A 12,841-nucleotide genomic window follows, 5' to 3' on the forward strand; every position below is an offset into this window, starting at 1 on the left:
CTGTTCGAGCTGGCTGCATCCCCCCTTCTTTCTGGCCCCAGGATCCACCTTAAGCATAAGGTCAGGAGGGCACAGGCTTCCTTCTGGTTCACTAAAGGGTCAGAGCTCAGGCCTAGGCTGCAACTTTTCCGGCTCGACCTTCATGTCCAGCAGCCTGGGCCTGTCGGATGATGGGTGGCACGTTGCAAATGGGCCTGGAATGGCTCTGGGCTTTGAATGAAACGCGGGTGGACATAGCTAGAAAAGTTCAGAGAGCGCCGCCAGGCCAACACTCACTGTGAAAGGAGGAGAGGGCTCAGTTGTATAAGGCGGCCACAGGCCCAGGCTGGGACTGGGGAGAGCACTGGCGGTGGAGTCCAGGTGCCTGAGCCTTCATTGCTGCCTCCTCCAGCAGTCATTGACCTTTCTTGCTCCTCGGTTTTTCCCTCCACAATAGAGGGGGTTGGTTGAGGCATGCATCCAGGAGGACCCTGTAGCCAGCTATCCCAGAGATAAATCACCTCAACGTCCGGCCCCAATTCTCTTTGTGCAGACGCTGGCCTGGGTCCCTCCCCAGATCTCCACCACCCTCCAGTAGCCGCCCAGCTAAACTTCTCGCCTCCTTCCTCAGTCGCTGCCAGGAAACGATTTCTCAGCCCTTTTCTATTTTTAGTACAAATATCCCAAACCGCTCTGATAATGTCTCCATCTGCAGGAAAACAACCCAGCCTTACAGGCTCCTTGGCGTGGTGTCCATACCTACGCGTCTTGAACTAGGAAGGAGTCGCCAACAGAAGTCGGTGGTGTTGAGCTGCTTAGAGCCCTTAGTTTCCGCTAAGACCAGAAGTGGCGCGGCCGCACAAACCCCAGGCCAGCGGCCTGCGGGTCTTGCGTTAGGAGCCCTCTTGGATGGCTCTTTCTAAAGCTCAAAGCCAGACCAGGCTCGCGCTCCCTCCTCAGTCCCTGCTTCCCTGCCGGTTTACAGCTCCTGCCACCGGCGCCCGGTTTCTGGCACCCTTGGCGTGGCGGCGCGATCCTTCCTGCCGCTCTGGGAGTCTGGCGCCGCCCCGAACTGGCCCGGGAAGGCGAGGCCCGGGAGTTTCTGGTGGAGATCGGTTCCCGCCATTTCTGCTTGGTGATCCTGGGAAGGGCTTCCGAAGCTTGGCTCCAGACGTCTCCTTCCTCGGGGCGCGGGGCGCAGGAGGGACCTTAGCTCGGGTCTGGGCACGTCTCCCGCGCTGTGGCAGAAGCGCACGGCTTGCTCCCGCGACTGGGCCTCCTTAGAGTCCAGCACAGAGACGCGATGGGCGAGCGCTTGGGGAGGGCGTGGCCGCTGGCCCCAGCACGGGGCCGTCGCGGGTCGTGCGTGCGGCGGGCGAGCCGCAGCCGCTGGCCCAGCTGCGTCCCGCAGCGCTGCGCGTCAGGGGCCTGAGCCCCCCGCCGCCGCCGGGGGCGCTAGGCGATGGAAAAAGAGCTGCAGTCCGTCCACCGGGTGCACGATGGGCACCGTCTGCATGGCGGGGAAGGCAGGCGTGGCCAGCTCCCACCGCGCGGTGCGCACCAGCTCCACCGCGAGCAGCTGGAGCATCGCCTGCGCCAGCTCCTGGCCGAGGCAGCTCCGCGCGCCGCCGCCGAATGGGATGTAATGAAAGCGGCCCGCGGCTCCTGGCGCATCTTCGCGCGTCGCCCCGAAGCGTTCCGGGTCGAAGCCCTCGGGCGGGCTGTGGTACACCGCTGCGGTCTCGTGCGTGTCCCGGATGCTGTACATCACACTCCAACCCTTGGGGATCTGATAGCCCTGTAGGGAGGCGCGGAGAGCGGTTTACCCAGGAGGCACATGGACTGACCCTCCACTCCCGGTGCATCACGTGCTACTAAGCCGGACGCCAGGAGGTTGCTCTGGAGTGCCAGCCAGTACAGCTCCTTCTGTAGTTACGGTGTGACCTTGGACTAGCTACTCAGTATTTCTGAGCCTCAGGTTCCGAACTGATCGAGTGAGGGCCAAAAGGTCCACTTTGTGGTTGTGAGGATTGGAAGCAAGACGCTGGCACATATATTAATGTTCGGTGAATGGGATCTAATAGTATTTATTTTCCTGTATTTTACTTTTGTATTTTTTTCTTACATTAGCTCAGGAGACCTGAATCCTAGTCTGCACCTTCCCTGAATACTAGTCCTGCCTACTTGGGAACAACAAAAATGACAGATGCCCAGATTCCTCTATGGCCAGCTCAGCTGTCAAACTATTCTTTGCACTGACTTAGGAGAGTCCTGGTGGCATAATGGTTACACATGAACTGCTACCCGCTAGGTCAGCGCTCGAATCCACCAGCTGCTTCGCAGGAGAAAGAGGAGGCTCTGTACTCTCATAAAAAGTTATAGTCGTGGAAACTCACAGGGGTAGTTCTACCCTCAGAGTCACTAAGAGTCAACATCTAGTCAATGGCAGTCAGTTTGGGGTGTTTTTTTAGTTGAATTGAATGGAATATTACCTCCTATTGCTTCCTACCCACTGAAAAAAGAAAACCTCCAGCCATCCAGCTCCTGACTACACCCCTGTGCTTCAGAGTCAAATTTCTCCCGAGAGCAGCAGTTCTCAACCTGAGTGGAGATCCCTTTGGGGGTCGAACAACCCTTTCACAGGGGTCGCCCGATTCATAACATTAGCAAAATTACAGTTATGAAGTAACAACGAACATAATGTTATGGTTGGGGGAGGGGTCACCACAACATGAGAAACTGTATTAAAGGGTCACGGCATCTTGGCTGTTTTCTTCTGGAGAGCAAATCGCTAAGACTTTCTTTTGTGATGCCACTAGCAGAAACCAAGGGCATCACCCACCCCAGAACCCAAAACCAAACTCTCTGCCATCAAGTTGATTCCAACTCATAGCGACCCTATAGAACAGGGAAGAAATCCCCCTGTGGGTTTCTGAGACTGTAACTCTTTATGTGAGTAGAAAGAACCACCTTTCTCCCTCCGGCCCAGGGTGGCTGGTAGTTTCCAACTGTTGACCTTGTCGTTGGCAGCCCAAGCTGGCCAATAATGCTCAGGTCTGCTAGCCACACTGTTGGAAGGTCCCCATGGGAAACTGGGCATCCTTGGAGTATTGGGAGGCAGTTCTCATGTGCTCTCTCTCCCCAACTTTTACACCATTCCTCTTTGGACATGGTTTCCAACCCCCTGACTATTCTGCTACCCATTCTTCAAGTGGCTTCAGGGTGTCTCTTGAGTCTCTCAAGAGATGGGCAGAACATTTTGGAATCCCCCAAGAACACTCTCTTTTCCCTGGACCCTCACTTTCCCCATCTGTAAATGAGGTTGGTGGGGGGTGCTAAGGTTTTTGCTCCACCCCTCCCTGCCCTCTATGATCTGCGCTCTTCTCCTGAAGGTCTTTCGGGCTCTCTAGTGCTTGGGGAATGAAGTCTGAATGCCATGAACACCCAAGAGATTTCTGAACACCTTACTCATCTCCCTACTCCTGCCTGGGCTCTCTGCTCTCTCGCCCCAGATCACATGCCCATGCTCAAAATGTTTTCCTGTTCTGAAGCACAGTTTGGGGTAAACTAGGGTGGGGGTATGTAGCTATGCCTCTCCCTCTCCCTTCCTTTTCCAATTCAAGCAGGGCAGAATCCAGTCCCTTAGGTCGCTGGGCCTGCCAGCGCTCCTGACAGTTTGATATGTAAAGCACCAGGGAAGGCGGAACCTATACTCTGCCTAGAGCAGCCAGGAGACCAAGCCCTGAGCTCCAATCCAGGCTCAGGACTGCCCCGCTATAACCTTTCAGGCAAACACTGTCAGTTCAGCAGCGCAAGGGCGCCACTCCCCGACAAAGCCACTGTGACACATAGCCCCAGCCTCACCTGGAAGATCAGAAAAGGAAAGGGCTAAAACAGGCTCTTCCCAGAAGGCCACCTGAGGCCCAGGGTGGGGAGGAAACTGGCCCAAGTCATACACATACAGAGTGAGTTGGGCCTAGACCTTATCTTTGCCCAGCGTCCAACAAGCTGATCAGATTCCACCCACATTTTAATTGCCACAAGTGATCCAACTTGCCGCTGATGAGGTTCTTGATAGGTGAGGAGGCCAGAGGGGTGGGCTACAGGCTATAGTGCGGGAGGCTCTGTTTGTTCTGCGGCCAGACGCACTGGCTAGGCTAGGGGCTTGTTTGCTAGGAGAAATGTATGTTTTTATCGTAAAACTCAACTCTCGTTGAATTCACGATGACCTGAGGCTCAACAATAGGTTCCCTATTCTGCTGGCCTGCTGGCCCCAGCCTTACTCATCCCTCAATGTGGGATCCTGGTGGGTGGCACTGGATTTGGCCTACTCTCCAGGTGGGAAAGCCTAGGCTCTGGGAGAGGACAAGGAGAGGCCTGGCCATTTGAATCCTGTCCCTGCCAGCTGCCCCAGTGGCCCCCGCCCCCACCCCCGCAGCAGGTGGCAGGAGGCCGGCAGGGGCAAGCGCTGGGAGGCGCACTTACATCTAGCTCGAAGGTGCGCAAGGCGATGCGGTAGCCCCCGGACACTGGCGGCAGGAGGCGCAGCACCTCCTTGACCACGCAGTCCACGTAGCGCAGGCGGCCCAGTGTGGCGAGGCTGAGGTCCGGCTCGCAGCCACAGTCGGGCCCGAGCCCCGGGTCACCTCCCACGGCACCCGGAGCGCAGCTGCACGGGCGCTCCAGCCCCTGAGCCTCCAGCTCCTGCTGGATGTTGGCGATGGCCGCTGGGTGCTGCAGCAGCAGCAGGACTAGAGACGTGCTGGCGCTGGCCGTGGTGAAGAAGGCAGCGAAGAGCAGCTCCACAGCTGACTCCTGCAAGATAGTCCCCAGTGGGGGCTCAGCCCTGTCACCGGGAGCCTGACCCTACGGCTGGCCCCACTGCAGGGCGAGGAGGGCTCAACCTGTCTCTGCCACTGGGCAAAAGGCCAGCGAGTGGACACTAGAGAGCGTTGGTAGTGTTGATTGAATCTCAAATTCGCCACTCTAGAGAAAGTGATATATAGTAACTCAGGGGACAGAAAAGTCCTTACCCACCTGGGGTGGGAGGAGTCCAAAGATAATGTTAGGAAGCTACCCATGCTCTAGTCTGAGTGCTCTGAACCTATTCACCTGTTCAAACCTCAGCTAGACCCTGTGAGGCACAATTACCGTCCTCATTTTAGATTTGGAAACAGGCAATGGAATGGATTGTCACATGCGTAAGAGCCCAGCCATCAGGGCCGGGAAGCCTCCTGTTCTTAACCATCTTGGGGCGGTCCTGTGATTGACCTCAGTGGATCAGAGGGACAGGTGACAGCAGCCCCAGTCTCGCACTGAAGCAACCCTATGACTGGGTCTCCAGGCTTCCTGGGATGGTCTCAGAGAGTCACTCAGTTGCTTCCTTGCTAGCTCTTGGTAGCTCTTGGTAGATGCACAAAGGAGAGGCCTGGGGGCTTTGATTGGCAGTCATCAGTCTACCCTCCCTGCCTCTTACCTCCCAGGTCCCTCTGTCTTCCTGTAAGGTGGCTGGGACCACAATTTTCACACTGGTTTTCACACTGATTGTGTATTCTAGGTTGTGGTTCTCTCTTCCCTGCAGCTCAGGGGCAGGGCATGTATCTTGCTTGTTGCCAAATCCAAGTCCCCAGGCCCAGCATGGAGCCAGGCACCAAAGAGGGACATGTGTGGAACCAATGACCGGTTGGAGGCCCAAACTAATCACCTAGCTATGGACAAGAGGGAGAGCCTGGGGAAAAAAGCCCTGGGCCCCAGGGAACCCCTCAGCCTCCTGCTGACATCCAGGCCAGACTGAAGATTTGTGACCAGTGGGCCTCTTGCTTTCCACACCCTCATGCCCTCCCCACCCCTTCACAGCTCAGAGCTGTTCCCACCCACTCCCCCCCTCCTTCTAGCTCCCTTGGCTCCTCTCAACTTCACAACCCTGCAAGACTCAGGGCAGAGATGATCGAGGAGAAAGCTGAGCCTATTCCTCCTGTGGCTGGTGGCGGGCCTAAGGAGAGGGTGAGCCCAGAGAGAGGGTGGGAGTTGGAGAACTGCTTCCCACAGGACCGAGGTGTTCCCATTTCTACTCCACCCCACCCTCTACCGGGCCCTGCCCATCAAATCCTCTACCCCTTTGCAAGTTCTTCAGCAAACCCTGGGGGCTAGTCAAAGCTTCCCGCCTTCCTTCCTTCCTATAGGTGTTCTATGTCTGCTGACCCACATGGTGACCCCACAAGAAAGAACGGTGCTCCCCTAGGGTTCTCAATGGCTGATTTGGGGGAAGCAGGTTGCAGGGCTTTTTGCTGTCACAACTTGGTGTAGATTCGAAAACTTTTTTGGTTAACAACTAGGCATGTTAACTATTTGTACCACAGAGAGGTACTAATTCTCCTGGGGATTCTGCCCAGTCCCATTGAATGCCTGAGGTGTTTAAAAACAAAAGCAACCAGATGCCAAGGTGGCTCATGGAAGCAGAGTGTTGCTGGGGGGAAGGGGGGTTCAAGGAGGATGTGGAGTGTGACCCTGAGACCGCAAAGGAAGGAAGAGGCTTCAGCAGAGGAAACAGCAGAAGCAGTGGAATGAGTGACAGCAAAGAGGGCGGGATGTTGCTGAGAGAGGGGTCTCTAGAGGGGCCCTGAGTGGTCCAAGCCACACAGGTCGTGGATGCAGCTGAGCCAAGACTGGAACCCAGGTCTCCTCTTGCTGTTTATCCTGAGGGGGGCTGTGGCTCAGAGTGGGACCAAATAGGATGTGACTCAGGGCAGCAGAATGTGTGTGGAGGCCTAATGGGAAGGCATAAGAGGGGAGGTGCGGGGGCTCCCCCACCCCACCCACCCCAAACCTACCTTGAGTTCTTGCACGGAGAGCTCACAGCCAAGTTCCCTGGCGCTGTGGACAATCAGATCGAAGGCATCCCCTGGCTCCTCAGCCCTGTCCTCCCGAAGCCTCTCTGCAATGGCCTCCTCCAGGTGCCGATGCAGCTGGTCCCGAGCCCGGATGCCCTAAGCGGCAGCAGGGAGAAAAGGGAGGTAGGCTCACATGGCTCAGGGGCCCAGGTGCGGCACCTATACGGAAAGCTTTCTGGGGTGGCTCTACCGAAGTTCCTGTGTTAACTCTCTTTCGGCCTAGTTTTGTGCCTGGCACCTTAGAATGCCCTAAGCATTAGCAAGGGGGTGTGGACCAAAAAAGTTTAGGAAGCAAATGCATGCAAAAGGAAGACTGTCTCAGCTTGGGAAGCAGTGTCACTGAGTACCTGGGTTTTGGAGCCAGGGGATCTCTGGGTTCAAGTCCTGCCTCTGCCCCAGACTCTTTTGATTTTGAGTAAATCACTTAACCCCTCGAAGCCCCAGTTTCTTCTTTAAAAAACAAACGATAATACTGTAATAACAGCAGGCTGAAAGCAGTGAATTAGGCAGTGTGCAAGATGCTCAGCCCATAGCACGCACCTTTATACACATTTATTCATTTTATTCAGGCCACCTAAAACGAGGGGACCAGCTGGGAGAAGCATCAGATCAGGGGGAGAGGGCAGGATGGCCTGTAGTTGCTCTGCTGGCCCTGTCTTGGATGGCCAAGGTTGTGGTGGTTCTCTGATCCGGAAATAGAGGTCTGGGAGCTAACACCCACCCTTCTCCGACCCCTGGCCGGGCACGAGAGGGGTCTGTGACCCTCGCACTCCAGCCCTTGCCGCAGCCCCAGCGGCTTCGGAAGAGGCCCTGCCTGGAGGCGCCGCTCCAGGGAGGGGCCAGGGTGACTGACTGGGCGCCCAACACCAAGACCCAAGCTCGAGCAGAGCGCTGCAGCTGCTAGGGTTGGAGTGCGGGGCGGGCAGCGCGTAACCAGAGAAGCTGTGGGGCCCGCCCTGTGTCGCACAGCCAGTCAGGGCGGAGGCTGGGGCCGCGACTCCGGCCTCTAGGAACCCGGGCTGTGGTACCTTGCGCAGGCCGCTGAAAGGCATATCCAGGGGCAAGGAGAAGAGGTTCTCCACCAGCTGCTCGAAGGTTCGGGCCAGCTCGGCGCACTGGGCCTCGTCCAGACGCAGCCCCAGGAGGATGCGCGCGGCTGCGCGGAAGGTGAGCGCCTTGGCTGCCTGGTAGACCGCCACGGGCCCGGGCTCCGCGCACCAGGAGCGCACCTCACGCCGCAGCGCCCTCTGCAGGCGCGGCACGTAGCGCTCCAGCGCCGCGCGGCTGAACGCGCGCGCCAGGACCTGCGGGGAGGGCGAGCACTCAGCCCGGGCCGCGGCCCAACCTGCTGGACCCCGCCATCCCCGAGGGACCAAAAAGACAATCCCTACCCTACCCCACCCCACCCCCAGCCCTGCCAGAGGCCAAGGTCTACACTCTGGTTCTGGCTCTGCTGATTTACCCTCACTTCCCTCCAGGCTCCACTGCCACCTCCTCCAGGAAGTCTGCCCAGAAGGCAATCAGGTCTGAGTTTCCCCTGTTGCTGGCATCCCAGTCACGGAAGGGCTGAACCCTGGGAAAATCGTTTAGTCCCAACCTTGGCCTTAAAAGTGAGACAGAGTAAGGGACTGGTCCAAGGTGGCTTGGTTGTTAACTAGGGATCGCAGCAAGGTTGACATCGCTCGCTCACTTGCTCACTCGCTCACTCGCTCACTCACAGGATCCGACTCACAGATCCTATAGGTAACGCTTTACGGAAGTGTAAAGCCGTATCTTTCTCCCGTGGAGTGGTGGGTGGTTTCGAATTGCCGACCTTATGGTTAGCAGCCCAAAGCATAGTGACGAAACCACTACTGCAAGGTTGGCAGTGTCCCCGACTACTACCTGGCCCTCACCTGTTCTACAGCAGGGGACTGGCGGGGCTGAGGTCCACAGAGCCCCTCCCTGGCCGCCGCTCACCTTGCGCAGCCTCCGGTGCGACTCGCCCACAGCGCAGAGCAGTGTGTGCTCCCCCAGCAAGATGTGCGCGCTCTGCGGCCACTGGCTGCGAACCAGGCGGTGTTCGCCCAGCAGGATGGTGCGCACATTCTCCGCGCCGCTCACGCGGATCACCGGCCTGCCCAGCAAGTGCGTCTTGAACACCGTCCCGTAGCGCGCCCGGCGGGAGCTGTGGAAGCGCGAGCCCTGCGAGCAGAGGCAGAGCAGGGCGGACTCGGGCCGCGGGGCCTCCAATCGCCCCTGGGCAACAAGTCCCCACCCGAGGGAGGCGCGTGACTCTTTCTTTACCGAGCATGTTAAGTACAGGGTCCCAGGCCCTCGGAGACTATGAGAGATGGAGATACTTCCATATTCCCATCGGGTGAAATCGGGACTCAGGAAGCGGTCTTGGTGTGCCAAGGCTCATGGCTGGGAGGCGCCCCTGGCTTCGGATTCTATGCTTGCAGGACAAACGGGGTCACGCACTTTAGATCCCTTCTATTTCTTCCTACCTTGTGCCAGGAAAGGGTTTAAGTTGCACTGGGAAAACTTCTGGGGATGGCGACCTCACGGTGCCCTTGAAGGCACAGGAGGCAGCTGGTCCAAGGGTGGGCGGTGTCCCGCGGGGCTCTGGGTTGGCTACTAAGTCTGAAAGCATCACTGTGCTGAGGGAGCCGGGAAGCAGGGGCCGGATTGGTGGGGAAGGGAACCACGGGCTGCTCACCTGAACTAACCAGTGCAACGATTCGCCGAAGAAGGGCCAGCCCATGGAGCCCTTGGGCAGGGGCAGGGCGCAGGCCCGGTCCCGGCTCAGCGTCCAGCGGAGGGTCCAGAGGTGCTGTGCCAGGCCGAGCAGCAAGCCAGCACACAGGAGAGCAGTGCCTACCGCCCCCAGCACCGACAAACAGCTCATGCCCCAGGGGAGCATCTGGAGGCCAGGCTGTTTCGAGCAGAGGGCAGAAGGTGTGAGCGAGTTCACCTGTTCCCGCCACAGGAAAGGGCCCCAACGGGCACTTCCAGGAGTCTGCTCTTGGGCCCAAATACCAGTCCCTCGAAGGGGTGCTGGTTGCCTGAAGATCGCTAAAGCTGTCACCCGTGGGCACCTCCCACCTTATCCTTCTTCACACTTGAGCCCTGGAAAGTGCCCCCTCCAGAGGCAGGATTGAAGCAGCAAAGGTGGGCAAAGGAAGGAGTAGCCAGCCTGGGTTGCTAAGGCCCCCCAACCACCGACCCTGGGGGCTGCACACTCCCGCCCTGCCTCCCTCCTTCCTTCGGCGTATAACCCTCTCAGCGGGCCCTGGGCACATTTATATAGCTATTGGCCCCCTCCCTACCGACGGATCTGGGTTCACCAGCGTGCGGAGCCTATGCATATTTAAAGCACTCCGTGCCGAGTCATGATTGGAGGTGGTGGCAGCAGCATACTCACCCAGGGGCTCTAGATGGGGAGGGGCAGCCTAGGCGGAGAGGGGGGCAGATCTTTGGGCGGGATCTGGGGCTTCCCGCCAGAACTTCCCGGCTCTCTGCAAGAGCTGGGGGTGGGGGTGGGGGTTTACACTGGGCAGGCTGGGCAGATGAAGACTTGCACCCCGGGGTACTCTTGGCCCACCCCTGGCTCTCTCTGGGATCCGAGGTACCCTCCTTGTGCCGCCTCAAGGTTAAAGGGCTGGAGTTTTTCTCTTTGTTCAGCGCAAATCGACAAAAACCTTATCACGGATTATTGTCCGTGTCTAGTAAAGTGCGGATTCTCCGGTCTTGATTCCCCTGGCCTCTCCGTTTCTGATCTATCACTTAGGGAATCTTTCAAAAATAAATTTTAATACTGTAAAAATTTTTTTTTTAAAAAATTCATCTGTGGTTCCACTGCTGCCCAAAGCGCCCCTGCGGAGATGTCCAACGCTTGCAAGAAGGGACAACCTGGGGTGCTGCTGGGTCTCAAATGCAACCACTTCCCACTTCCATCTAGGGAACCCGCGCCTGGGTGTACTTGGGTGTTTATTTTTGTGTGTGTTTGTGTCCTGCTCTGAGGGCTCCCAATGCCTCTAGGGCCCTGGAGGGCGGTGTAACTATCAGGAAAAGCAAAATGAATCCCATCCAGGTACCACAGCTGAGGCCTGGCTGCTCCAGGTGGCACAAAACCAGTGGCTCTTGGATTTGGGGGTGCCCTGGAGGGCTGGGTAAAAGCTCTGGTGAGAGCCACATTCCACAGTCTTCAAAGAGTTTCTCTCTCAACATCCAGATTGTGTTGTGCCCGAAGAATTAGCAGGTTTTCCTGCTGTTACACACACACACACACACACACACACACAATGTGAAATGCTTTAGGGTGAGAGATGGTCACAAGAACACATGCCACATCCTTTGGTTTGGTGGCACTCCATTCCAGTGACTGATTTTGGTCATTTCGGAAAAGTAGTTGGCTTGTTCTGAAGCACGAGCGGTCTGACAGCAGGAAGCTCTTCTGAATGAAGAGAACGGGACCCAGCAATTTGCTCAGTCTTTTTAATACTCCATCACAAAGTCAAGAAATATACAGAAGATTCCTTACACTTATTATACAACATCAAGTATGAGTTTCTTACAGGCAGAAATCCTGAAAATGCCAAGGGAGTAAGCATAAATATAGTGGTGAGAAGATAGGGATGTGAAACTTATTCAAAGGAAAACGGTCGCTTGTTTTCAGTTTGCCAGAGTTCTTTGAGCTTGGCTTGCTTCCACAGTGAGGGCACAGAACGGAGACGGGCTCGCAGAAGAAAGTAACTGGCCTGTGCTGACTCCTGTGTGTGGAGACACAGCCACCTCCACCCCGGCTTCAAATTTGCCCCAGTTCACCTTTGTCCTCGCCTTTAAGTTGAACCAAACCAACCAGACAAAGCTTAGAGTGGGGTCAGCTGCAAACATCACTAATAGAACAGAAACAGTTGTATGAGCCCCTAATAAAACGATTAAAAAAAAAAAAAAAGAACAGAAACAGCGCTGCAGTCTGGAGCCAGCCACCTTCCCTTCATATTCAGAAGGCTGACATGCACCCACCCACGAGGACTCTGCCTGAGTCACATCATTTGATTTTGGGCATTTTAAGGAGGTGTCTATTACCTCATCAGACTCAGGGAAATTTGAAATTTTAGAGCTTTGAATTGAAGTGGAGGGTAAAAAAAGCGGAAAGTCAGAAAGTGACAGGGAGTAACATTCCTGCAACAGACAACAGCTACATTCCAGAGCCAGACACTGATGACAAAAACCATCTTTCAAATTGAAACAGAAAGCCAAACAATGCCCAGAGCCCAAGGACAAATTATAGGTAGAGGCATACATCTAATATGTTGACAGTCAATTTTCTTTATTTTTTTGACAGTCAATTTTCATATATACTTTTTGACCTGATTTATATATTAGTTTTGCCATCCCCCCCCAAAGTGAAAAAAAATCACATTACATATATACATATAAAATAGTATCCAATTATTTAAAAATTCATACAAAGGATATTTATTACTGGTTCTTGTTTCAGCCCTCACCGGCATCCGTTCTCTGTTGTATTCTTGAATTCGGCAAAGAGGCATCTGCATCATGGCTAGTGCTTGTTAGTGATCGGTGTGGACTCGTGAATTGGGCATCCCTGAATGAATGCAGCCGTGGGAAGTCTAGGTGTGCTGGGACATCCCATTCACCAAACTGCGCAGCTGTTTCACAACAGTCTCTATCAACTTTTGCTTGTCTCGATCATTCTTCCTGAACTGAGCAAATATATTGTTCTTTTTGTTAGTATCCTTTATCCTGGAAACATATGTGAATAAACAAGATTGGTAAAAGGCAATTTAGTTACTTAAGACTGTCACGAATAAGAGACCATGGCATGCTCAGAATTACAGCACAAGGATTCTATGTTGGAAAAATACACTTTAAAAAATTGATACTAATAAACTGACAACTAAAGCAACGGGACAAAAATTAGCAACCTTTTAAAGCATTCCGTACTACAAAGTGGTGTTTGT

General features: G+C 55.4%; 2 protein-coding genes across 4 annotated transcripts in view; both read right to left on the bottom strand.

The window, feature by feature from the left end:
• Positions 1 to 1,399: 1,399 nt before the first annotated feature.
• LOC101659593 (cytochrome P450 26C1) lies at positions 1,400 to 9,774 on the bottom strand. The gene is made up of 6 exons (XM_004701069.3): positions 9,571 to 9,774; positions 8,829 to 9,053; positions 7,898 to 8,173; positions 6,810 to 6,965; positions 4,465 to 4,794; positions 1,400 to 1,777 (listed from the first exon to the last, which is right to left on the bottom strand). The coding sequence occupies exons 1-6, from the start codon at positions 9,772 to 9,774 to the stop codon at positions 1,400 to 1,402; spliced, it is 1,569 nt and encodes a 522-aa protein (XP_004701126.1).
• A 1,560-nt stretch (positions 9,775 to 11,334) lies between these two features.
• Positions 11,335 to 12,841, bottom strand: part of EXOC6 (exocyst complex component 6) — a 195,597-nt gene continuing 194,090 nt past the window's right edge. For all 3 annotated transcript variants that reach the window (XM_004701070.2, XM_045291179.1, XM_045291180.1), the window contains one exon: positions 11,335 to 12,623. In XM_004701070.2, coding sequence (XP_004701127.2) covers positions 12,491 to 12,623 — 133 coding nt within the window. In that variant the 3' untranslated portion in view covers positions 11,335 to 12,490. The remainder of the gene's footprint in view (positions 12,624 to 12,841) is intronic.

Source organism: Echinops telfairi, unplaced genomic scaffold, assembly GCF_000313985.2.
Source record: "Echinops telfairi isolate 266 unplaced genomic scaffold, ASM31398v2 ScPeMD7_70;HRSCAF=299, whole genome shotgun sequence".
NCBI classification, from domain to species: Eukaryota; Metazoa; Chordata; class Mammalia; order Afrosoricida; family Tenrecidae; genus Echinops; species Echinops telfairi.

Excerpts from the sequence above, each read along its gene's own strand:
- LOC101659593 (XM_004701069.3), bottom strand. The coding sequence starts at position 9,774 with ATGCTCCCCTGGGGCATGAGCTGTTTGTCGGTGCTGGGGGCGGTAGGC. Across the intron at positions 9,054-9,570 it reads CGTTGCACTGGTTAGTTCAG|GGCTCGCGCTTCCACAGCTC; the intron begins GTGAGCAGCCCG and ends CTCTGCTCGCAG. Across the intron at positions 8,174-8,828 it reads CGCACCGGAGGCTGCGCAAG|GTCCTGGCGCGCGCGTTCAG; the intron begins GTGAGCGGCGGC and ends CCCTCCCCGCAG.